This window comes from Thamnophis sirtalis, unplaced genomic scaffold (assembly GCF_051295495.1).
Source record: "Thamnophis sirtalis isolate CommonGarterSnake01/CBP01778 unplaced genomic scaffold, rThaSir2_p1.2 scaffold_6, whole genome shotgun sequence".
In the NCBI taxonomy this organism is placed as follows: Eukaryota; Metazoa; Chordata; class Lepidosauria; order Squamata; family Natricidae; genus Thamnophis; species Thamnophis sirtalis.
In genome coordinates, this window is record NW_028261386.1 from 107962837 (window position 1) to 107989415 (window position 26579).

At 39.1% G+C, this 26579-nt stretch overlaps 1 protein-coding gene across 4 annotated transcripts in view; it reads left to right on the top strand.

Moving 5' to 3' along the window:
* Positions 1-2202: 2202 nt before the first annotated feature.
* Positions 2203-26579, top strand: part of POPDC1 (popeye domain cAMP effector 1) — a 30030-nt gene continuing 5653 nt past the window's right edge. For 2 of the 4 annotated variants that reach the window (XM_087718708.1, XM_087718705.1), the window contains exons 1-6: positions 2203-2341; positions 5524-5754; positions 6184-6308; positions 19600-19787; positions 21511-21619; positions 24849-25016. In XM_087718708.1, coding sequence (XP_087574834.1) covers positions 5535-5754; positions 6184-6308; positions 19600-19787; positions 21511-21619; positions 24849-25016 — 810 coding nt within the window. In that variant the 5' untranslated portion in view covers positions 2203-2341; positions 5524-5534. Of the gene's footprint in view, positions 2342-2524; positions 2760-3232; positions 3673-5523; positions 5755-6183; positions 6309-19599; positions 19788-21510; positions 21620-24848; positions 25017-26579 lie in introns of those variants that run through there. The other 2 variants (XM_087718706.1, XM_087718707.1) reach the window with 2 other exon arrangements.

Sequence of the window (26579 nt, forward strand, 5' to 3'; positions counted from 1 at the left end):
TGAGTTTCATATTTAATGCATAAAAGATAATAGTAATAATAACAATAACCACAACAATAACAATAAGTGCATTTTTGAAAGCAAATATGCAAAAATGGAAAACAGTTCTAACAACAAATGGGAAGAACATTGGCGAAATCAACATCAGTCGGCAAATCTTTCAAGGGGACTCACTTTTGCCACTACTGTTTAACATTGCATTAGTTTCACTGACAATAATCCTATGAAACACAAAACTGGGATACCAAATCTCAAGCCAATATGGCAAGATAAACTATCTACTATACATGGATTATTTTAAAATGTATGTGAAAAGCCCCACTGAACTTAAATCAATACTCAACACAGTTCAACTGTTCAGCAGCAACATCAAAATGAACTTTGAACTTGAAAATGTGCTATATTATCAATGCTGCAAGGACAAATTGAAAAATAGAATGAATAGAACTGGGAAATGGAAGCATAGTGAAAGCATTAGCAAAGGATGATGGTTACAAATACCTAGGCATAATGGAAGCAGATAACATCTTGAATGGAAAAGTCAAAGAGTCAACACAAAAGGAATACATCAGGAGAGTCTACAAAATATTAAAATCAAAGCTGAATGCTGGAAACATAATTAAACCAATTAATACATGGGCAGGTCCAGTGATATGCTACTTAGCTGGAATCATAAACTGGACTTTAGCTGAACTGGAAAATGTGCAAACTTTTGAATATGTACCACGCTTTACACCCATAAAGTGACATCTACAGGCTGTACCTGCCAAGAAAAATAGGGGGCAGAGGGCTATTGCAAATCCATCAAACTGTAGAAGAAAAATAAAGTTTGAATGCTTATGTGAACCAAAGTACAGAAAAATCGCTGCAGGCTGTGAAAACGGACAACATTATAAAAACAACAGAAACAAAGGAAAAACAGCTGAAACAAAATTGAAATTGTTTCACATTTAATATGTGAATGCAGAAAATTGCACAAACTGATTACAAAGCTAGACACGACCAAATTGGTAAATTAATCCACTGGTCATTATGTAAAAAATATGACTTACCTGTATCCAAAAAGTCATGGGAGCACAAAGTGGAAAAAGTTACCGAAAATGAGAAGGTGAAGATCTTGTGGGACTTTCGAATACAGACGGATTGTCATTTGAAACACAACACGCCAGATATCACGATTGTAGAAGGCTGAAACATACAATGTATTTATATCGCGATACCAGGAGATGCCAGAGTCGAAGAAAAAGAACTGGAAAAAATCATGAAATACCACGATCTGGCCATCAAAACTACGTAATTATGGATGAAACATTTAACAGTTTCATCCATAGCTGTGGTACCCATTGTCATCGGGGCACTTGGTACCATGTCCAAAAATTTTATAAGATACATCAACAAATTGCAGCTTCCTGCAATAACACCAGTAATGGAACTGCAAAAAACTGTGCTACTCGGAACATCATATATTTTAAGAAAGTACTTGGTTGATACCTAGGACCCTGGCAGCAACTGTATAAACCATTAGCACCAGTCAATGGTATTTGTGACCCATTTTTGAATGTTCAGTTGACTGAGTTTCATGTTTAATTAATAAAGTATAATAATAATAACAATAAGAAATAATAATAATAATTTTTTAAAAAACTTGAACGTTGGAGAAGCTCCTTCAGATTGTGAATCCCTAAATTGGAGGCCCTTAAATTCTAGGCAGCTGCTTCAATGAGCAGCAGAGGGGTGGTTTGTACTTTCAAGATAAACAGAAGCGGTTTTCTTTCCGCAATAATTTAGAACAGTGTTTCTCAACCTTGGCGACTTTAAGTCCTATGGACTTCAACTCCCTACTCCCTTTAACTCCATAGGACTTAAAGTCACCAAGGTTGAGAAACACTGATTTAGAAGAAAGTTCGCAGCGCCCTAATATTGCCCGTCTCGCTGTCGTGACATTCCGAATAGCTAAAGCGGCGACTGGAGATCAGCAAGCATTTCCCCACCCCAGATAGACAAGGAAGTCCCAAGAACTTTTACGCGGGTGGGCTGAGAAGAGCAAAGCTTATTTAAAAAAAAAAAAAAAGCGCCTGCGCGCTCCCCCACGCCGTTGCTTTCTGAGGGCTGTGAGCGCAAGGAGAGAGTTAGCGCCGCCCGCAAGTTACTGCTGGCGGCTGCTTGATGCCTATTTTAGTCAAAACCTCCGTTCCGCGGAGGGCGAGCGCGCTTCCCTCGGGCTCCTCTAGCAGGCGCAGCGGAGCTACAGGGCGCTCCCGTAAAGGAGCGCGCCGGTGCTGGCAGTCACCTTTGAGTATAACATTCTGAAGAAGGCGCCTGGCAGCGGCGACGCACACAGGTAAGGCTGGGACTAGGAGGAGCGAAGCAGGTAGGGGAAGATTCCAGGGCAGCCAGAAGAAGCTGCGGGACTGTTCAGTTTTGATAGGCAGAATTGAGGCAGCTGGGAAGACGCGCAGGGCTGGGCGACATTTTCCGCAACCCGGTCTACTCACGAGCCGCCCTTAGGCGGTGAAGGGGGGGGGGAGTTCCGGTGCAAATCTAGTCCGGGTGAATGAGTTTGGGCTACTTACAGCCTTTAACGTGGGCGCGCTGCTTCCCAGAGCCTGACACTTCGTTAGCCTCGCCCGTTGGGTGCTTCCAGTCCTGCCTATGTCCCGCCTTAGCCTACCCTTGGCACCTGTCCTCTGTGTACCGTCCTCGTTGGATTCTCACGTCGGGACTTGGAGAAAGAACTGCAGAGACTCGCGTAATAACCGGTAGGGTGGCTGGAGTTGTGACCGGAGTTTAGTTTGGGGGAACTAAAAAAGGAGGGAGGGAGGGAGGGAGGGAGGGAGGGAGGGAGGGAGGGAGGGAGGGAGGGAGGGAGGAGAGAGAGAGAGAGAGAGAGAGAGAGAGAGAGAGAGAGAGAGAGAGAGAGAGAGAGAGAGAGAGAGAGAGAGAGAGAGAGAGAGAGAGAGAGAGAGAGAGAGAGAGAGAGAGAAAGAAAGAAAGAAAGAAAGAAAGAAAGAAAGAAAGAAAGAAAAGAATTCCTTCATTCAAAAGGACCCCAAAGCACATTACAGAGGATTCTTAGGGTTCTCATCTGCTTTTAAACAGAGATGTCCTAGATTCTTGTCATCTCGGTGGGGTGGGTGGGTGTTGGAGTCTAATTGCAAAAAGCAATATAATAATACTGTCCTCTTTTCATTTGTTTTCAATTGTACCTTGAAGAGGGGAGGGGGTGAACATGGTCAAGTAGCCCTGTGCCACCATCTTTGAATGAGTCTTTATACCTGAAACAGAAGGCAAAGCTAATCAAAACCTTGCCCAGGTCTGGCTCAGTATGTGCAGACAACTAGTCCTCATTGCTCAGCACAAGCCCTACCAGCTTCCTTATTACTTTTAAGCTGAAGTAATTTTCTGAGAGGAAGAAAAAGTACCGCCTTGTACAATCTCCATCCATGTTGGAGGAGGCTTGAATATTGTGTATGTTTTGTGTGTGTGCAATATGATGAAGGCTTGCAATAAATTGGCAGTCTACTTATGGCCAGATATGACCCTAGACCTTCCGATTATAGTTCCCCCCCAAGATTCCTGAAGTTGTTGTCTAAGAAGAATTTGACGTCTTTCCCTGTTATCCTGTTTCATTGCTCATGTGGCAACATGTTTGAACTACAAATTTAACAGCAAGTAAATACACTACGTTTAATAGTGTATACATATTTCAAATAATATTCTTTTGTCTAGGATCTAGAATGAATATTGTAAAATAATATATTTGAGAGAGCTGTTTTGAGATGATGTGAGCCTGTAGTCCTGCTTTAGGCATGTAAGAGGGTGACCTTGGGCCACAAGGCAATAGCAACCTTCTTCTGAAAGTATTGTCAAGAAAACTGAATGCTAACTTGAAAATGTGCATGCACACACAATCTTCTTTTTTAACCAAACACATATTAAAATGCACATTAAATGCCCATACACAAATGCACATGTATCATACAATGTTAGCAACATCTTGGACAGTGTTGTATCATAGGACAAAAAAGGGTAAAATGCAGATTGCCTTTTTAGTGTAGAATTATTGAGTTCTTCGTAGGGACATTCACTTTAAACAATCAAGGATCCCACTAATATAAAACAGATTATGATATCCAGTGGATATTTTTTTTAACTGCCTGTATATCTGTGAAGTTGGAGATCAATATTTCATGATACTGGAAATTCACTTATTATCTCTCTCTCTTTTTTTTGCTTCACTTCCAGAGCAACACCTTAAAATAAAATATTTACTTGTGAATATATTTAAGGCATTAACATAAAAAAATATTACTGTGTGGTTTTAAAGATCTGGTTCAACCAATGAATGATGCCACATAGTGATTTAGTATCATGAATCCAGACATAGTGTGAAGTAAGTCATGCTGTGTTTAATTTTTTTCTGGACATAAGGGCTGAAGCAGAAGCACACAGTGTATGTTTGGAATGACTTCTGAAGTTGTTGCGTCTTCCTTTATAATAGTCTCAGGGAGTTTTACAGTTGTATAGCAGCTTCATTGAGTAAGTTTAACTTTCTTCTGTAAGCCATTTTCTTGATTAAAATTATCCTTTTTTACTTTCTGTTTGAAAATAGCACCCTACACATGTAGAGAAAGGTTAAATATATCTTCTACTCTCAGCCTATGGTTATTGCCCATTCAAAATTTTTCCAACACTTCAAGGAATTGTTGTAAAGTTCATGCTTTTCTTCCAGCTGAAGTTGTTGTCCATCAAAAACCATCAATCTGCAATATGTATCAAAAATTAACACAAGATGAAATGCAGACAGCAGATATTTTGCATTCTGCTAAAGTATCTAGCATAAACGGAGTACAAATCACATAAGCATGTTTGCTGATGCACAAACTAAAGAACTGTTGAGAAAATCATTATCACATTTATTGCATATAGAAAAAATATCTAACTTTTGACTAGGGAAAAATCATGGACTATATGTATATTGAATCCCTTCGCTGATATTCATAAGTGGATAGTTTTCTGAAGAGTCAAATGTATTGCCTATAATGTTATGTTTGAAAATTAAATATTTTTTGTTGCCCTTAAAACTTGGCTGTTAAAATATTGTGTACTCTTTTGCTTCTTATCTTCTATTCAGCATTGCATTAGGTACTATATTTAGTAGTGCTGCTTAATGTCACAGATACATGGCAGTTGGATAGGTGTGGGAGAGATAAGCGGAACTCTAACTTTATTTTAAGTATTCTCTGCTAACAGTTACTTGAGTGCCAAAGCTATACCCATTACTTTGTTGAACACACTTTATGTATGCAGAATGACATAGATAAGAGCATACAGTTCGTCGTGATTGAATGAATTCTGATAAATACAAGGACTGCTTTTCTTTAAAAAAAAATATTAAGCGAACATTCGACATGTTCCGTATATAACTTTTCAAGCTCTTGGGATGTGTCCCCATTCAATCCTATTGCAAAAAGATGAATATTCAATCACACTGCAAGTTCAACCTATGTTTCTTTTTAACAGGCTAGTTCAAGATGAATTTCATAGAAGCCAGTTTAATTACCACAGCCCCATTGAATTACCTGGACTTCAGAAATGCCACCTCTGTGCCTTTGAATGAAACTGTATGTGAAAATTGGAGAGAGATCCATCACCTGGTTTTTCATATGGCCAATATATGTTTTGCAGTGGGGTTGGTTATTCCAACAACTTTAAATCTCCATATGATTGTCCTACGAGCTATGCTGACAATGGGTAAGCAAAGGTATATTAGACTTAAATGTTGCACCCTTAAGAATCTATTGAAATGAGAATTTACTATAACATATTTATAAACCGATTTCTGTATTCCTGCTGCTTGATTTTGTTTGATTTTGGGAGGAGGGGGAATGCTTTGGAATATGTGTGGAAAACCAATCCATAAATACTTTAAAAAAATAAATGAGCAATTTCATTTTCTGACCATGCTTCCAGACAAATGTGGGTGAAATTCTTCTATAATGCTATAATTTGTATTCTTTTCTTGACATAGTCTTCATTGTTCTTACTACCATTAATCTTTTCTTGGTAGATAGTTCTATGGGAGATAAAATGTTTCAACACAATATTCTACTGTACTTAGTTTTCTGGATTAGGGATGGCCAAATTGTATGCCTAATAATTTCACATTTTTATTTTTGGCAGGGTGTTTACTTTTTATCATCTGGGCAGCCCTTTTTCGTTGTGCTGTGGATATGGTAATCTGGAATTCGGTGTTCCTTGTTGTCAATCTTGTGCATTTTATGTACTTGCTGTACAAGAGGAGGCCGGTATGTACACTACCGTTACATAAATGCTAGACGCATAAAAAAAAATATTTAAAAGAATTCAGGCTTGCTTCTAAATGGGCTTGTTTGGCTAATGTATTGATGTGTATACTAAATACACCACAAGGTATTTTTGCTTTCTATTTTTTGTCATTGCCAAAAAAAAGTATAAGAGGCTATTAATCTTTCTTAATAACCATGCTTTTAGTGCTTCTCCCTTCAGGTTTTCATTTATGCAGCCTGTAGTCCTAGTGTAAGATGAATATAACACGTGCAAATATTGAGTGCCAGGAGTTTCGCATTTGTAATTTAATTATATCATGTTGTTTTGTTTGCTTCTAATCTTCTTGAGGGCTCTTAAGCCACTTACAGTTCTTTGAGAATGGAGCAGCATATAAATCCTAATAAATAAGCAAGAATAAACATTCAGGATTTTAGCAGACTACTATATTGTATTATTTTATGATTATTTATTATAAGTAAATAGCTTGGTTATATTTTGAACTTATTGTTTTGGACAACATTTGCAATTATGGAATGTTTGGTCTGAACTGCATCAATAAATGTTCTTAGTAAATTCTATTACACTAATAGTAATAATAGCATTATCATATATCCAATAATAATATTTTTAATAAGAGCAGTATTACAGTGGTTCTATTTTCAGCACAATTCATAATTTTCAGTAGGGTACAATTTGTTTCTCTTCCTTCTTTCCTACCTTATTGCAATGGTTTCCTTTTCATTATTTATAATACTTGTATCTCTTCCTCCCTCTGAGTTAGAGTGAAGGTCATGACCATTGAAGGTCATGTTATTAAAGTTTCATAAAACTAGGAAATACATTATTTTCAGGAGAAGTATCTTTACAAGTTTCTCTAGTATATTTCACATTTGGCCAGCAAAAAGTCATCTCTGGCTACTTTACCAGAATGTCTTATATACATTGATTTATATGTGGAAAATATTCTTTACTTATATCTTCATTTTATCTTGATAATAAAATCTTTCATCGTGCATAGTGTTGAAGTAGTACATTTTTAAAATACATAATTGTCTTTTATTTGATAAACATGTACCGGTACGTACGTACGTACGTACACACACACACACACACACACACACACAAATAAGAATGATGAGATACTGGGTTACATCCAGTGAGTAAAAGAAGACTCATTGGAAACTTCCCTTGGTGAAACAGAAAGAAAGTTTTAAAAATTGATATTTAGGTTCTTTGATCACTCTCTATTAGACTGTTAAGTGTGGAGGAATTATATGCCAACATTATTTCTATCCCTGATTTCTGACAAAAGTTTTTTACTGCTTTAAAATAATTATATAAACAGAAAGATACTGATCATTCACAATTCTTCAAGGCTATTTTCCACTAAGCAATCCAATTATTCTTTTTCTTGAAATACCCAGGTAAACCCTAAAGGTAAACATGAACAGGATTGTTTATCTTCCAATGAGACATTTGTACCTTATTTCAAACTTTTCTGGCTCTCAGACTTTTTTTCTACCTATAACAACCCATATGTGCAGTAGGTGTTTGTATGACTTGATGGTTCATCTCAGTAACGTGCGGTGAGGTTTATGGCTGGTGAGGCAGTCCTCTCCCCCGACACCCCACTGACTAAAGTCAGAGCTCAGGCGGGCTGCTGCGAGCTCAGGTGGGTGAAAGAAAGCCCTTTAGACAGTGGGGTGTCGGGAGAGAGGAGAGAATGCATTCTCTCCTCTCCCCCCGATACCCTACTGACTAAAGCACTTTCTTTCGCCCGCCTGAGCTCGCAGCAGAGCTCAGGCGAGCTGCCGCGAGCTCAGGCGGGTGAAAGAAAGCACTTTAGTCAGTGAGGTATTCTCTCCTCTCCCCTGACACCCCACTGACTAAAGCACTTTCTTTCACCCACCTGAGCTTGCGGCAGAGCTCAGGTGGGTGAAAGAAAGTGCTTCACTGACTAAAGTGCTTTTTTTCGCCTGCCAGAGCTGCATGGCATCCAGGGCGCGCTTGTCAAGCGAGGGCAGTGCAGGTGGTACGTGGATGGAGCGGAGGAAGCCTCTCCCCCCTTCCCCCGCCTGAAAGAACAAAAGGAACCTCTACCACCATCCGGGCAACCTGGCTGGCCTCTCTCATGGCAGCTCTCCGGCGCTGAGCCTGGGAGTCTCTGGAGGAGCTGGCAGGGGCTGCAAGCACCGCAGGCTGGACTGAAGCTGGAGGTGATACCCCTCCAGCCAGGTAAGGTGGGCTGCCCTCCCTGCCTCTCCTACCCCCTTCCCTCTCTTCACTCAAACAAACTCTCTCTCAAACAAACACACACATACAAAGTTGCACCAGGAGGATGAAGTTTGAATTCCTCCCCCTCCCTCTGACCCACATGTATCTTTTCCAGTTGTTTCAGAGAGGATTTCTACTCTGCTCTTGCCTGCCATCATGAAAGGCAAGAGCTGAGGTCAGGCTGGGCTAGTTGCTGTCAGAGTCACCATGGATGACTCTGCTTAATTGTTTTAAAAAGCCTATAAAAAAACGCCCTCTACAGGAGGAGGCACGAGAACAATGTGCCTCATCTACGTCAGGAATTTTTCGGCTTTTAACCCTTGCATAACTCTGCTCGAGTGATCATAAAGTCAGACTAGATGAGGCACATCATTCTCCTGCCTCTTCCTGTAGAGGGCACTTTTTTAAAGGCTTTTTTAAACAGTTAAGCACTAAGCAGAGTCATCCATGGTGACTCTGGCGGCAACTAGCTCAGCCTTTTTCCTTTTACATTTTTTTATTTTCATGATGACAGTGGTGAGGCCCTGCCTCCCCTGCCTCCCCTGACTGCACGTCCCTGGTTCATCTACATCCTTTGTAGTAAGGCTTTTTTGTTATCCGTACCAAACATGCAACTAGAAATTTTACAGTGTTATTTTTTTTTAATTCAGTGCATTTGATTGAAATAAGATTAAAGAATAGAAGGGCAAGCTACACAAATGGGCTGTCATACAACATCCTCTAGTTTTTCTCTTCCTCCTATCTATCAAAAGAGCATTGATGTAATAAAGTGGGTTGAAAGGGAAGTTGCCCATTTGCTTAGAAATATACAGGTAGTCCTCAACCTGCGACCACAGTGGAGCCCAAAATTTATGTTGCTAAGTGAGAAATTTGTGAAGTGAATTTGCCCCATTTTACAACTTTTCCTGTCACAGTTGTTAATGAATCTGGTTTCCCCATTGCTTTTGTACGTCAGAAGATCATATTACCTCAGGAACAGGTTCCACCACAAATGCGCGCACAACAAAAGCGCGCCTGACTAAACTGCGGTGTCTAAAGCGCGGTGACAAAACCGCGCGACGAATTAGCGACTAATTAGCCCTAAAGCGCACCGACAAAAGCGCGCCGACAGAAGCACGCTGTAACGTAACCCTCAACCTAACCCTCAACCTAACCCTCAACCTAACCCTCAACCTAACCCTAAACCTAACCCTAAACCTAACTGTAAATCTTACCTTAAATGAAATCGCGCTTCTGTCGGCGCGCTGTTGTTGGCGCGCTGTTGTTGGCGCGCTTTTGAAATCGCGGTTTTAGCGCCGCGGTGTTGTCGGCGCACTTATGACGTTCGTGCTTTTGACGGGTCACGCAGGAACAATGCGGACATCATAAATGTGAATCAGTGGTCAAGCATCTGAATGTAAACCATGAGGATACTGAAACGGTCATAAGTGACAAATGGTCATAACTCATTTTTTTCAGTGCTGTTGCAACTTCAAATGGTCATAACTATTATAAGTCAAAGGTTACTCATATTGCAAGCTGCATCATCATAATCTTAGAAATGGAGTGTGGGAGTGGGGGGGAGATGTTTTACTGGCTAGTGAATGGTTTAAAGAAGTAATCCTTGTCCTTGTCACTTCCAGAGCTTTGCTTATCAGATACTGCAGAAGAAATGCTGCTGTCAGAAAAAGGTGCAGATGCTTTTGTGGTTGATTGAGGCATATGCCTGGTTTATCATACACAGAGATGCATGATATTTGCTCCATTCATCGCAGAAAAGATTTCCTCTGTGATCAGCAGAGCTGTCCTTTTACATCACTTCTTTCTAAGCGCAGCTGCTCTGAGGCACCATTCCTGGAGGAGCCAGTACACAATAGAAACCATAGTTATCTGCCACAAGGTTTATTTTGATCCCCCAGACAAATCCTATTGTCGGGGGAGACTGCCCGAGAGGTCTTATATTGATGAAAAACTAGCTTCACATTGCTCTTTTAATCCCAAGGTCAAAGCTCTTGTTTTTCCCCTACGGAGCACACATCCCCATTTCACTTAGTTTCCTTACTAAAATCCTGATTATTTCTTGTTAATATAGAAGTAAATTAATTAAGAATAAACCAAGACTGCCTTCTCTACTTGAGGCTCCTGTGTGTCTCCATTAAAGCTTCAATCATTATTTATTTGGCTCAATGCTATATTGTTTTTGCTTTCTTTTATGCCCATTTTCTCCTTTTCTGAAAAATTAAACGATCCCTACTCTGCCTGCCTACGTTTTCAGATAAGACAAGGCATAGTGTTTTGGCTATTGAATGAAAAGATTATGTTGTCAGTTTGGCCTTCCTCTCATGGACTTCACTGTTTTGATGTACTATGTGAATCAGGCACCCTTTACATTCCATTACAACATGTTGTGAGCCAAGGTGGCGCAGTGGTTAAATGCAGCACTGCAGGCTACTTCAGCTTACTGCAGTTCTGCAGTTCGGCTGTTCAAATCTCACTGGCTCAGGGTTGACTCAGCCTTCCATCCTTCCGAGGTGGGTAAAATGAGGACTTGGATTGTTGGGGGCAGTATGCTGACTCTGTAAACTGCTTAGAAAGCCCTATGAAGCGGTAAAGAAGTCTAACTGCTATTGCTATTGCTATTGTGATACAGGACGTTGTATGACTGAGGCAAACAGGGCCTCCAGTGGGGCAGGCAGTCTAGGAAGCTTCAGTGTGCAGGATCATCTTGGTGCCCACTAGTCCAGCTGCCACACCTGATTTTTTAAAGAACATTACTGGAATTATGTAGATTTAAGAGAGCCAGGGCCTAAAAAGGATTTCTACAAATTTATCAGCATTAAAGAAACCAAAGTAATTCAATGCAGAGAGATGTAAAATAGTGAATTTATCAGACAACATGTCCCAAGTTCTTTGCTGATGTGTAAATTATGAGAGAATAACACAATAAAAATACAAGCCCCAATCTATACATCCCACTTGGAATGTTTTTTACCCTTAGATTTCTATCCCACCTTTCCTTTAGAAGTTTAGGGTGACATACATGGCACTGACATCTCCACCTTTTCCCCACAGCTTTTCCCCACAGCAAAAACACTGTGAGGTAGGTTAGGCTGAGTGAGGAAAACTGCCCCAAAATTATATAGTAGGGCTTCAATAGTTGAGAATGGAATTGCATATGGATATCCTCATTTCTAATCAATCACTGTAATAATTTATCTGTGCTGATATGTTGTTTAATTTTGATAGTGAACTTCCCAAAGGATGTGCAGTTGGAAAAGATGTTCACCCTTCCCAAGTATTCGCATTTGTACAATCACTGTAGCTTCATTTGTCTTAATCAAGTCTTGGTTTCTGTAGTTTAAGTCGAGCCATTGGGTTACTTTACACTTTAATGCAGGGGTGGTCAACCTTTTTATACCTACCACCCACTTTTGTATCTCTGTTAGTAGTAAAATTTTCTAACTGCCCACCGGTTCCACAGTAATGGTGATTTTATGAAAACCCAATGAAAATGTTTTTAAATAATGCTATGAATTTTTTTTTAATTCAATTAAATTTTTAAAAAGGAAAGTCCTTCAGTATTGGACAAAACCCCTACCGCCCACCATGAAAGCTGGAACGCCCACTAGTGGGCGGTAGGGACCAGGTTGACTACCACTGCTTTAATGCATTGTGTGAAATCATGAATTAGACTCATCAGGTAATATGTCTATGAAGATTATCAGTCATCCATATCATAGTTTATATCAAAAATGGTTTTTATTTTTGAAAAGGCAACTAGACTGATTAAGATTAAGCATATTATCTGAACCCACTCTGCAAGGCCCAAGTGTTCATTGGTTTGCAAAAAAAAAAAAAAAAAAAGGAAAAGAAGAATGTATGACAGAAAAGTATAAGTATAATCTTTATTGTCATTGTACTTAGATACAACAGAATTGGTTTTAACCTCACTGGTGCAAAATTATAGCAGAAACGAAAAAAGAAAGAAAAAGAAAAAAACTAGCATGGAGTGATTGTGGTTGTATTTAAAAGTCTGACAGCCCAAGGATAGAAACTATCTTTAAACGTCTTTGTTCGGCTGGCTATACTTTGATGTCTTCTGCCCGATGGTAGAAGTGTAAAGAGATACTGACCAGGGTGTGAATCATCTCTGAGTATCTTCCTTACTCTGCTAAAGCAGCGAGATCTGGCGATGTTGTCCAGTGGTGTCAGAGGGCAACCAATGGTTTCTTGTGCCGAATTGATCACTCTCTATAGGGCCTTCCTGTCCATAGCAGTTAAACCAGCATACCATACTGTAACGGAATATGTGAGGACACTTTCTATGGTGGACCGATAGAAAGAGGTCATCAGCCTTTGTTCCACCTGATTTTTTCGCAGGACTCTAAGGAAATGAAGTCTCTGTTGGGCCTTTCCAATCACCAGAGATGTGTTGTTTTTCCAGGGGAGATCTTGACTAATAAGCACTCACAAGAATTTAAAAGAGGAAAGCCTCTCCACACAGCCCCCCTTGATATACAATGGGGCAGGCTTCTCTCTGTGCTTCTGGAAATCTAGCACCATCTCCTTTGTCTTACTAGTATTTAGTTGTAAGTTGTTTCTTGAGCACCATGCAGATAACTTCTTCCCTGTATGCTGATTTGTTCCCTCCAGTTATGAGACCCAGCACCATTGTGTCATCTGCAAACTTTATTATGATATTGGATGGATCAGATATGCAGGCATATGTATACAGAGAGTACAGGTAGGGGCTGAGCACACAGACCTGAGGGGAACCTGTGCTGAGCTTCAGCGTGGAAGATGTAAAGGACCCAACCCTTACTGTTTGTGGAGGATCCGATCCATCAGGAAGTCTTTGATCCATTCACAAGTGAGGGGAGGGAAATTCAGGTCAATCAACTTTTCAATGAGAATGCTAGTAAGATGGTGTTAAAGGCCGAGCCATAGTCTATAAAAAGCATTCTGACATAATTCCCAGATTTCTCAAGGTGGCTCAGTGCAATATGTAGAGCAGTGGCAATGGCGTCCCCTGTCGACCTGTTGCTTCCATAAGCAAGCTGGTGTTGATCAAAATTTGGTGGAAGACAGGACCTGAGGTGTTGTTGGACCAGTCTCTCAAAGCATTTCATCACTATAGATGTCAGTGCAATGGGTCTATAGTCATTCAGGCTATTTATGGTAGCTTTCTTTGGAACTGGGATAATTGTGGCTGCTTTCAAGCATGATGGGACTCTAGCCTGTTGCAGGGAGATGTTAAAAATCCTTGTCACGACCCCTGTTAATTGGTCAGCACAGGGTTTTACTTCTTTCCCCAACACCCCGTCTGGACCTGCAGCTTTGTTGGGATTTACAGCCTTCAGCTCAGTTCTCACTTGATGTTCATCCAGAGTGAGGGGCTGGAGGTTAGAGGGCCTTTGGTCTAGAGCCACAGAGACTGACTTTTTGACCTCAAAGTGGGTGAAGAAGCTATTTAGCACCTCTACTAGCAGGGCATTAGCATTGGCTATTTTTTTTCATATTGCCCTTATAGTTGGTTAGGTGTTGTAGCCCCTGCCACACCTGTCTTGATTTATTATTTTCCAGATACTTCTCTACTTTTTGTTTGTATTTCTGTTTAGCTGCCTTAATGCCTCTTCTCAAGTTTGCCCTGGCTTCATTGTATTTGTCTTCGTTTCCTGCCTTGAAGGTGGAGTTTCGGGCTCTCAGAAGTGATTGTACCTCTGCTGACATCCAGGGTTTACAATTACTGTAAACTCTGATCAGTGGTGGGTTTCAAAAATTTTTGGAACCTCTTCTGTAAGTGTGGCCTGCTTTCTGGGTCCACTGGTGGAACCTCTTCTAACCGGTTTGGTAGATTTGATGAACCGGTTCTACCGAATAGGTGCGAACTGGTAGGAACCCATCTCTGACTCTGATGCACTTATTCACTGTTACATTGTCTGTGCATGTTTTAATGTATGAGAGTACAGTGTCAGTGAATTCGTGCAGTTACAAATGTTCAAATAGACTCCACTTGGTAGTCTCAAAGCAGTCCTGCAACTGGCAGAGTGCTCCCTCTGGCCAGATTTTGACAGTTTTCAAGACTGGCTGTATCCTTTTCCTAAGGGGGATATACTTTGGGCACAGTAGCAGAGAGATATAGTCAGACGTACCCAGATTGGAAAGGGGGATGGCTCTATATGCCTGTCTTAAGTTTGAATACATATGGTCTAGAACAGTGTTTCTCAATCTTGGCAACTTGAAGATGTCCGGACTTCAACTCCCAGAATTCCCCAGCCAGCGAATGCTGGCTGGGGAATTCTGGGAGTTGAAGTCCGGACATCTTCAAGTTGCCAAGGTTGAGAAACACTGGTCTAGAATATTCTTACCTTTGGTAGTACACTGCACATACTGCACAAACTTAGGGAGAACAGACTTTAGACTGGCTTGATTAAAATCCTCAGCCACGATAAAAGCGCCCTCAGGGTAAGTTTGCAGCTGCCTTTCGGTGGCATCATGTAACTTAGAGAGCGCTGTGCTAACATTTGCATCTGGTGGAATATAGACAGCAGTGATAACTATAACAGAAATCTTTCTAGGTAAATAAAATGGCCGACAAATGACAGTTAAGAATTCCACATCTGCAGAATAGTGTATATAAGCAACTCTACTGTTAGTACACCAGTTATTATGTGTGTAAATACAAAGTCCTCCACCTTTGCTTTTACCAGAGTTGCTGTTTCCGTCAAAGCAGTATGTGGTGCGGTTAGTTAGCGCCACTGATGCATCTGGTACAAGTGGATGAAGCCAGGTCTCGGTGATGATCATCACACAGCAGTCACGAATGAGTTTATTCGCTGCCATCCATAGCTCTAGTTCATCAGTTTTGGCGGCAAAGGATCTAGAGTTGGTTAGAAAAATGTATGGTAATGCTGGTCTATGGGCTGCTTCCGTAACTGAACTAGCAAACCAGCTCTGCATCCCCCCTTCTACTTTCGCTCTCTTCGCCGCCTCCTAAGCCCAACAATGATCCATGGAGAGCCTGGCAGTCTTACTATGACACTCGGTATATTATGAGACTGCTGGAAGTCTCTGGTAATATCTAGTCGACTAGAAGATCCAATCTTTAGTAACTCCCTGTGGGTGTAGACTAGTTTTTGCCTAAATCTACTGTGACACCAGGGGCTCAAAGCCGCAGTGTCTAAGCACGCTGCCATCTTGGGGGTGGGGGGAATCATATAAAAATCATGCCTGAGTGGAGAAAGCAGATAATTAGAAATTGGGATCATGCAAAGTTTGGGAGTGAATGAGTCATGAAATGCTACTGCAGGAAGTGAATAAGTAATCTATAGAATTTATTATTGCAAGTTGCAGAGATCAACAACATATTGGAAATTAAAAGCAAACCAACACAAAGGATTGCTGTGCACAAGTTGGGGAGACTGGAGCTATAAATGGCTGGTAATAGTGGTGAAACATTGCATTTAGTTTCAAAAATGATGTATGTTTTAGCACCCGATACTAGAGAACATGAGTGGGAAGGTGCTAATATCCCCATGTCCTACTCATGGACTTCTCTGAACCCATTGATCATTGATCATTGTAAAAGCCAAGTTTTGGACTAGACAACAGTTTGATGTCTTTAATAGTTTTCAGGGATTTTAGATGACTTTAAATAAAAACAAAAGGAATGGAGTAATAATATACAATGCTACATAGAACTAACTTGTGTTCATACACACTATTATCTTATAATAATTTGAGAGGTAAGAGTTTTATTATTTCCAGATGAGAAGATGCTGATGCTAATAAGATAATGTAGAATGTTTAAGACTATGTTTGAATTCACAGCAAAGACAAGATTTGAAATGAATCTTTCTTGATTTATAGTTCATACTTTTTTGACACTCTGCTTTGTCATCTGTGATACTTCCAGAAAACTTGATAATCTGTATGATTAGAAAAGAAGTTTATGTATCTGCTTAACTATGTTGAAATATTCTGCTTACAGCTGTGGCTGCAATATCAGATTGGAACACTTATTTTTGAAAATATAATTGTTTTGAGTAATTTTTGACAAATTTCACAAAAGTAGTCAAAACAGATCTGCAACTTTCAGCAACAACATTACTCTCCTTTCTCATTAAAATCCATGTAGTTTAGAGTCTACACTATGGTGACCAGATTTTAACATTGGTAAAGCGGGATACCATTGACCAGGGAGGGGTGTTCTTGATTAAAAATTTGGTCTATATGCCGCCGCCTTCTCCAACAGAACCACCACATTTGCTGCCCGGCGCTGCGGCTGAGGTGAAGCTGCCAAAGCTCCAGCTGGTGCCACTACCCGTGGCAGCGGCAGCGCCGCCTCCCCCTCCGCTCGGAGCACCTGAGCTGGGCACTGCGCTACTCCTGCCGCCGCCGCCTCCTCTTCCACCATGCTTTTGAGAAGCCATGGGGCATTTTTTTCCTGCTCCCACCTCCTCTGCCGCCTTCCTACTGGCTCCCGCGGCCTCATAGCTCCTCAAAAGCATGGCAGAGGAGGAGGGAGCAGGGGTAATGCGGTGCCCAGCTCAGGTGCTCCAAGCGGAGGGGGAGGCGCCGCTGCCATGGGCGGGGGCGCCGGTGGGAGCTTGGCGACTTCACCTCAGCTGCAGCGTCGGGCAGCAAATGTGGTGGTGCTATTGGAGGAGGAGGCGGCAGAAGTTATTCTAGTGGTGGCGGGGGCTTTGGGGGTTCACTTCAGCCACAGCACCAAGCACCAGCGTCTAGGACTTGCTGCCCACAAAGGACCTCCCCGGGCTTGCTTTGCTGAACACGGCACGACTGACAATAATTTGAGCGGGCACGGCTGGCGCAAACTACCGTCAGTCGCCGTGCACTCATCAAAACAAGTCCGGGGAGATCCTTTGCAGGTGGCTAGTTCTAGCCACCTGCAAAGGACCTCCCCAGCTTCTGGAGCCTGTGACACTGCACGGCGGTTGCAAACTGCTTGCCATGTGTGAGGCCGCATGAAAAATCGGGACTTTTTAAAAATGCTGCGGGACACGGGACAAATTATTAAAAATTGGGACTGTCCCGCCAAAAGCAGGACGTCTGGTCACTATAGTCTACACATATGGGAAAAATAAATTATTTTTAACAAATTTGAATTTACTAATGTAGTCTATTGTCTTTTTAAAAAATTTCCTTATTGGTATATAGATTTTGTTATTCTATCATGAAAATAAATAGACTTAATTTTATTTGCTAAAGGGCAAGTTAAGGGAAGATAATATTGATTGGATGAGCAGTAATATAATTCTCCATTGGGGGGAAATGGATTATCATCACAAAGCTATTTGTCTCATAAATATAATTAATTGTGTAAACTACATAACTATCAGTTGGTAATTATAGGTAACTGAACAGATCAGAATAATCCTTGATCCTGAATTTAAAGTTGTCAGATTAAAATGTGTAACTGCCATGTTCTGTTTTATTTATTCATTACATTTATTGGCCTCCTGTCTTATCACAGGGCAATGCTGGGTGGCTATGTATAGAATGGGGGCTTCTATAGAATTGGGTTACATGAAAATGTATGAAAGATTTATGGCAACTGGATTATTCTTTGGGAGCCAATGATTTATAGTAGTGATAGTATAACAATTTTGTGAGGGAAAAATAAGGAGGAGAACTTTTTGTTCTGCAGACTCTTAGCTACTCTTGATAGTATTGACCATGATATCCCCCTAGGCTGTTCCTGTGAGTTGAAGATTGGAGACATTGCATTACAATAGTTCAAATCAAACTGAAACTGTACCTTGGAAGTTGGCTGTGGCCTCCAAAATGCACTTTAACATCTGTCCCAATGCTCTTTAACATCTATATGATGTCTCTAGGGATCATCACCAGAGAGTTTTGGGATGGTTTCTACACTTCAATGCCATAATGAGTTAGATGAAAGTCAATAATCCAGTGCTGAATCCTGAAACACACACACACACACACACACACACACACACACACACACACACACGGTTGAACTATGGGATCCTTGGTGTCTCTGCGTTGGATTGTTTACTTGCAGACATTCCATTATCAGGCTAGGTAACAACATCAGCACCTAGTTAAGTAATGAAACATCAGCAAGCAAACAACTAAGTTCAAACAACACCAAGGACTCCGGAATGATTTTTGTGTTCAGAATAGTGTGGTGATGCTTCAGAAAGCACAGGAAAGTAGTTTGGGAGGCCTCTAGACTTATAGATTTCAGAGGCCCAAGTAATCTTGTGCACAGGAGCATCCATTATCAAAATTAGTTGGAATGCTAATTACATAGTCTCTTATATATAATAACAGCTGTTCTATTATTGAACACACACTGATAGCTTCATTAGTTTAGATAACATTCGATGTGGGGCTTCCTTGTGCTTGCCTAGAAAATGCAGAATGTATGGTAGAATCCAATCAGCATTCTGAGTGGGATATCTCATCATGCACACAATGAGTGTCAATTTATCAAGCCAAGTCCCTGCTTCTGACGCTAAACAAATCAGCACCAGGATATTTAATATCCGGTTACAAATCTGAACAATCACTACGATCATCAGAAGGTCTATGTATTGTGACTGACAATGTCATCTTGTAGTTACAAAAGCAACTGGCAGCTGCACTCTAGAAAGCTCCTTTTCTTCCTCCCCCAACGCCACCCCAATCTGTGACACCTGTTAATGTGTCTTTTAGATGCCTGTTGAAGACTTAATTCTTCCACTGGGGTTTCTTTGAATGAAAATGTTATGATTAGCTAGTTTTATTTATGTTTTTCCTTTTCTTCTCTTTATTGAGTGGGCTTTCATATTGTATTTTACCATGCAATTTTGATTTTTACTCATAAATAGTTTTAACTTTTGGCAATATAAAAAGCAGTATTAAGTAAACAAATGAATGGTAAACTTTTACTGATTTTTTTTTTGCTAGCAACAATATTTTTGAATATTAAACTGAAACAGTCATGTCTGAAAACCACTTCTTCTGCATTTCTAATGTTTGTAATATTTCTTCACTATTGTCTTCCAGATAAAAATAAATAAAGAGCTCAGTAGCCTATACAAGAGAATGTTTGAACCACTCCATGTTCCTCCACAGCTATTCCAAAGATTGACAGGACAGTTCTGCGAAATTCAGACTCTAAAAACAGGTCAAGCATATGCTGCAGAAGATAAAACATCAGTGGATGATCGATTAAGTATTCTACTAAAAGGAAAGTATGTACCTGAAATAACTGGATCTGGATCTCCCTTTTATATAGTTGGACTGTATGAAAAATGCACACTCAATATGAAAGAGATAGGTAAGGCTACCAGATCTCGTCTGCACAAATCCAGACAACCACTAGATGGCAGCAATGAACTTTGAGTATTGCTTTGCTGCCAATTTGTGCTCATCTGGATTTTTATAGCTCAGGTATGATAGACCTAAAAATAAGCTACTTAGATCAAAAATCTACACACACACACACACACACGAGAGAGAGAGAGAGAGAGAGAGAGAGAGAGAGAGAGAGAGAGAGAGAGAGAGAGAGAGAGAGAGAGAGAGAGAGAGAGAGAGCTCTTTCTAGCTAATGGAAGAAGTTCTGCTGTAGAAATTGCCTCACTAATTCTCCTTTCCTTATAGATTTATCCAAAATCGAATCCAAAAATTTGAAGAATCCTCCCGAATTACTGAAATAGCACTAGATGCTAAAGGAGATAAATAGAATTAATGAAGATTCTTTCCTTTTCTTTTTACTCTGGCATATGATCATACAAACCATAGTCTGCTTAGGACATGCCTAAGGATTTTTTTTGGGTGGGGGGAGGGGAACAAAACAAAGTTAGATCCAGTCCTGTACTTTCTTTTTACTCCATGAGGTTTGATCTTGGAATTTCCTGATGATTTGCAGTACTATCAGATCTGATCCTCCTTAGTGTTTTGGAAAACCAGCCCTTGTCAGCTGTTATCTTCTGTAACTCTTATTCAAATTTTATTCTTATCTCTCAGTTATCATACATTTGTTACTTATTTCAAACAATGTGGTTCTAGGAAAATTAGATTGTTGATAGATTTTCAGTTAAATGTCCAAGCTTTGGGGAATTGTGTGTTTAAGAAATGTATTTCTTTAAACCTTGTAAATGTTTGTGACAGTGCTCACTGGATTCATGATTAATTTCTCCTTGTTACAGTGAGCCAGAGAGCAATCTTACGCTTTCATAAATTCCTAGTAGTTTATTTATTTACTTACTTCATGTAGAGAAATTGCCTTAATTATTAGGTAATAGGAAAGCTTCAATTAATCCCATCAATGTTGGTAACATTGAGATTGAGAAACTAATATTGGGAGCATCACTACTTCTCCCAATCCCAAACTCCAGGTTTTTTCTTTCAGCAGGATCAAGGAATAGGCCCTATCCACAACTAAAAACAGAAGCTGGCAAGGATCTTAAAGTCCAAACTGAAGTTAGCCAAGTACAACAGTACAGATTCCTTCTTCTTTTTTTTGCTCTTGATCTGCCAATTTATAACTTTCTCCCTCATTTGCTCTTTCTCCCAATGCAGCTATCCATAACGTTACATTACATCTACATCGTTAATGCATCATTAATTGTAACAAGGAGTTGAAAATTATATTTTCAGCATGCTTAGCTTAATATTGGTTAGTAATGATTCGTGATGAATGATAGTGAACAATATAAATGTACCATGCAATTAATGCAAGGAAGAGGGAAGAATGGGGAGGGGATATCTAAATGTAGGGGATATGATTCAGATTGCATTTGCATCATGCCTCTTGGAGACTAGCTTAACTGCAGGGGTTCCAGAATTTTAACTAGCAAAAGTCAATTAAACTATTTTCTATGATAACAGAATTTACATGTTTGCAAATAATTGTACTCTATTAGAAATTAACATGCTATTATCAATTGTTGTAATACTTATTTTCATCATCAGAATGAAGGTCTCCTATAGAGGACATTTTCTGCATAATATTTACCCATGTGCCTTTATAGATTCTCCTGAATATCGATCAACTCAGATGAATCGGGATGAGAAATTCCAGGTATGAAATCAGCAGTTTCTTTAGGAACGATTATAATTATCATGAAGATTCTTCAGGGAAGAAAATCGAAGAACTGTGAATTTACAATCTTTTGTCTGATGCATTATACAGCTTTTCAAACTGTTATTGTTGGAACATAAAATAATTCCGGATGTGAAATATTATGGTTGTGTTTATTGGGGAGATTTAAAATGATATTTGTTTTCATTCACCAAATAAGCGCTTGAAGATTAATAATCACTTTGCTATAATTTACTGAGAAAAACCAAACTGTACTTGAGTTTAATGCTATTTTGCAGTTGGAACTATAATTTGAAAATAATCACTTTCACCTGATCAGCTAGAGTCTTGTTTTCTGTTGGTAAAAGATCCATTAATAATTCAAGCTATTCTGTAACACACTGAAAACAGGACAACTTGGAGAGCTTTCAGAAAAAGCTGGTAGATACTTTATTCAAAGATCTTTTTGTTCAATGCAAGGGAATATAAGTGAAAGAAACCCTTTTTTCACTACAGGTTAAAGAACAATTGTGAGGGGAATAAATTAATACAGCCTTCCTGTGCTGCAGACAGACTAGGGGATGGAAAGATCTATGGGAAAGCATTCAGAAAATACAAAATCTAAGATGTGACAGATGGCAATTTTAGTGTTCTTTCAAAAATCTGCCAAATCTTTTTGGCAATTGATAACAGCAATCAAGGAAATATGGGTATGTGTATATTCGAAGGGAAATGATTTCGCAGAAAAAGTCCAGGACTTTTTATTTGTAATTAGCCATCAAATTTCTAAAGTCCTTTTTAAAAAGAATTAAAAATGGTTGAAAATGATTGCTAGGCCGTAGTATGTCTTAAAGGACTTGGAAAAATAAGGTCTACTATTACAGCAAGTACCTAATGAGGGATCCTTTGGAAATAAAGAAATAATAGGCTACAAAAGTGGTGACAGATCCCAGATTCCCAAAATGAAGCTCCAGCAAGCGAATTTCAGATATCAGTTGGAATCAATTAGCTAGATCTTTCTTATGCGGTTGCCCAGAGCTATTTTTCTCTTTTTCTTTTCTTTTTTCAAAACATACGAGGGAGAAAAACATGGAATTATTGCAGTGCCTTTCAGTCGTAAAAGGCAATCTCTACTTGGAAGCATGGTTCCTATGCCTGACCAGGAATGACTATGCAGTTGTTTGTTAACTTGATAGTAAAAGTGAAATTGAGCCTGGTACGGAATCTAAAATCAGTGACTTAGCGTAATATGTTCCACTCAAAAACTGGGCTTAATGCCATAGAAAGGTTGCTGTCATAATACAGAAATCACCCTACTGGAAGGCCAGTGCAAGATACTTCTGCTCTTTCTAACACATTATCCACTTTGGGTTTTGCACACTGATTTATTCAGACTTGGAGAAAATACAATCTGTACCAAATACTGAAAGAAAACACCTCAGACTTCCTATTCTGCAGATTAATTTAAATTCAATCAAAACAAGAACAAGGCAAGAATAGGAGTACTGAATTTATTTGCCAAGGGGTCTGAAATCCATACATGGTTTTGAGTTCAACATGTACATTTTTAACCATACGTTTCTAGCATTCTGCTTATTTAGTATTTACTTAATCTGTGTGTGCTTTTTTTAATGAATGAAAAATGTTATTTTTACAAAATTCACATTTCTAAAATGTTTCTTTAAAAAAAATATAAATATGCATTTAATGATACGTAGACAATGTTTATGGACCTCCCTACATGCTTAGACGTTGCTTTCATTTTGTTCTTTGGAAAGGGTATACTTATATTTTTTGTTTATGGATCCTTGGGTGAGAGTCTTTGGCTTACTTTTGTTCTTGTTAATACACTGGTGCCATCTGCTGGATTTAGATTTATGGAGATGCCCTGAACACAATCATTGGTTGCTAGCTTGCATATATAAACAGCACTTAAATTGAATTTTATTCTGAGGCTCTAATTCTTGAAGCACTTACCTGAAGATAGTCCATCCCATGATATTGTTACTTCTGCTGACTTGATTAGAGTTTATACAGTGGAGGATCTTTTCTTCCTCTTGAAGAAAAGATCTGAGTTGCATATTATCAGAGTATAGGTAGTCCCCGACTTATGACCACAATTGAACCCAAAATTTATTTTGTTAAGTGAAACATTTGTTAAGTGAGTTTTGTCCCATTTTACGGCCTTTCTTGCTATAGTTGTTTAGTGAATCACTGAAGTTGATAAGTTAGTAACCCGGCTGTTACATAAATCTGGCTTCCCCATTGACTTTGCTTGTCAGAAGGTCGCAAAAGGTGATCACATGACCTTAGGACACTGCAATAGTCATAAATATGAACCAGTTGCCAAGCATCTGAATTTTGATCACATGAACGTGGGGATGCTGCGACAGTCGTAAGTGTGAAAAAAGGTCAGAAGAGATATTTTTCATTGTAACTATGAATGGTCACTAAGCGGATTGTTGTAAGTCAAGGGCTACCTGTATATGGCCATTTCAGAACGGGGCCATCAGAGATGGACTGCTTCAATCCAGAGTGTTAAAATGTGTGTATCTCTTGGCTGCCCTCCTCTGGATTGACAGCTGGAAGTGATACGGATTTTGGCAGTGCAGATATCGTAGATGTATTTCAGAACTATGGAATGATAAAGGACGTTTTGTAATATCCCCCAAAATAAGGGATAATGGAAATGTTTAAAACCCTTGCCCCATATTATTCTTAAAATAATTGGAGGGAAATTATGGTTATTATTCTGCTTCTGATTCAACTTTTCCATTTTTTTTGTCTTTAAGTACAACCAGTTAAACTTTATCTGCAAATATGATTTACAGCACTGGGGTGTTGGGCCCAGGGTGCAATGTTACATACTGTAATTAAAGCTTGGCTGTTTGAATTCTTGATACTGACTCTCATGTTTCTTTAATTCCTCCTTTGCAATACCTTTGTTTACAGGGTTTTAAAAATCCAAATGAAGTAGAATAGAAAGCAAGGTTCTCAGTCTAGTCAGAATACTATTTTCATCCTGGCTGAAATGAGAAAGTTCATAAAACAAAGTATTTTTAATATGCCGACTCTCTAAACAGCTCAGAGGGCTGTAAAGTACTATGAAGCAGTATATAAGTCTAAGTGCTGTTGCTATTAATCATTTGCTGAGATCTGAATTAAATATGCTGTAGTCATTGGGACAATTAAAATGCTGTATTAATTATTGACCACACTTTCTTTATAGGTGTCAATTACTGCTGATGATAACTGCAAATTCTTATGTTGGTCCAGAGAGAGACTTGCGTATTTTCTAGAATCAGAACCTTTTCTTTTTGAAATATTTAAGTATCTTATTGGAAAGGATATTACAAATAAGTTATACTCATTAAATGATCCAACCCTAAGTGATAAGGTAAGTATTTCCCTTTTGACTTCCATGCATTTTATAATTGTTTTCTAGATGAGCTAAGTTGTGCTCCCTTCTAAAACGCACAATATTCTTTCCCACACAGCTTCTTAAAATACAATTGATACAGGATGCCTATTAATAACTTTTTATTGAATGTGGTTTCTGTCAATTATCTTATCTTAAATCCAAGAGAAATTAAATACAACCACTGGATGATGGCAATTAAATGTTTTTTGAGGGAACTAAATAAACAACTACTAATAGTTGGAATGCTTAATTTTATGTAATTCTGTTGTCATGCAGAACAACACTTAACAGTTATATTTTTGAAATTGTTTAATTATCAAACATCATTGGGTTTTGGGGATTGGATCAAGAACTCATCAAAACTAAGGAGGATTTTAAACTGTTTTGACATTTTACCTTGACTCTGTGCTCATTAATATCTATATGGCACTTTCCATCATAAGATATTTAGAGATATTGAATAGATTTCTTGTTCTACATGGCATTGGAAATTCCTTGCCATAAACTGAACTGTATAGATTTTAACATGCTTCCACTTGGATATCTGATTAGATATCTTAATGCAGCAATGCTCTTTTGAAAGTAAAGGCTTTCTTCACTATTAGAGAATTTGGGAGCTGGAGTTTTAAATAATAATTTAAAGAAAAAGTATAAAGAAACCACTTCTGCATGACTGTGAAGAAATTCCACTTGGGCACATCCATGAAGTCACAGGGCACCAAATTCTTTACTTTTATAGTTCCATTGGGATAAACTTGTCATAATTAATTGGGCCATACAAACTTACATAATGCCACAGTTAATCAAACTCTATGGCTCATATCATATGTAATTTTTCTCCTTCTAAACACGCTGTTAGTATAATTGTCTACTTGTTTTTAATCATCTCCTGATTTACATGTGAAAAAAGAACATGAAATAGAGAGCAGCAGGCTATCTAAAACATAAAATAAACTAGCTAAACCTAAAATGTATATTTTAAGTCTTCTCCCTCCTATATGATTGTTTTTAAATATTATCCATCGGAATGCCCCTGCCATGGCCTATAAATTTGTGGCAAAACTGGAATTCTTTGGCTAGAAGTGGCCTAATTACTTTTTAAGATTTTTTTAATCCTAGCATCATTGGTGTAGAATAATTAGTGTAATTCAGCTCCCCCTGCCTGTACCCCAAAATAATAAAACTAGACTTCTTCTATTGAAGATCTTTTGTCCTGTCTGCTCCCGGACATCTTACAGTAATGTAATATCTTAGCCCTGAGGAATTATATAGCATCAATATCTGTCTTTCTAGTTTTTGCTGAGCATGACCAATAGAGAGGGAAGCTGTCAGTTCAGCTGAGACCAACAGGTTTCTACCCTGTTATATGTAAATTGCCTCAAGAGTTTTTTTTTCCTCTCATAATAAGTTATAATTAGCAGACATTCTTTCATCCTATTCTATCTCTTGTGGAGTTGTTGGGATGGTAAAACATTGTCTTAGCAACTTAGAAGAAATGATGACAGGATATAAATGTAAGCGATGAATATTTATTAGCGT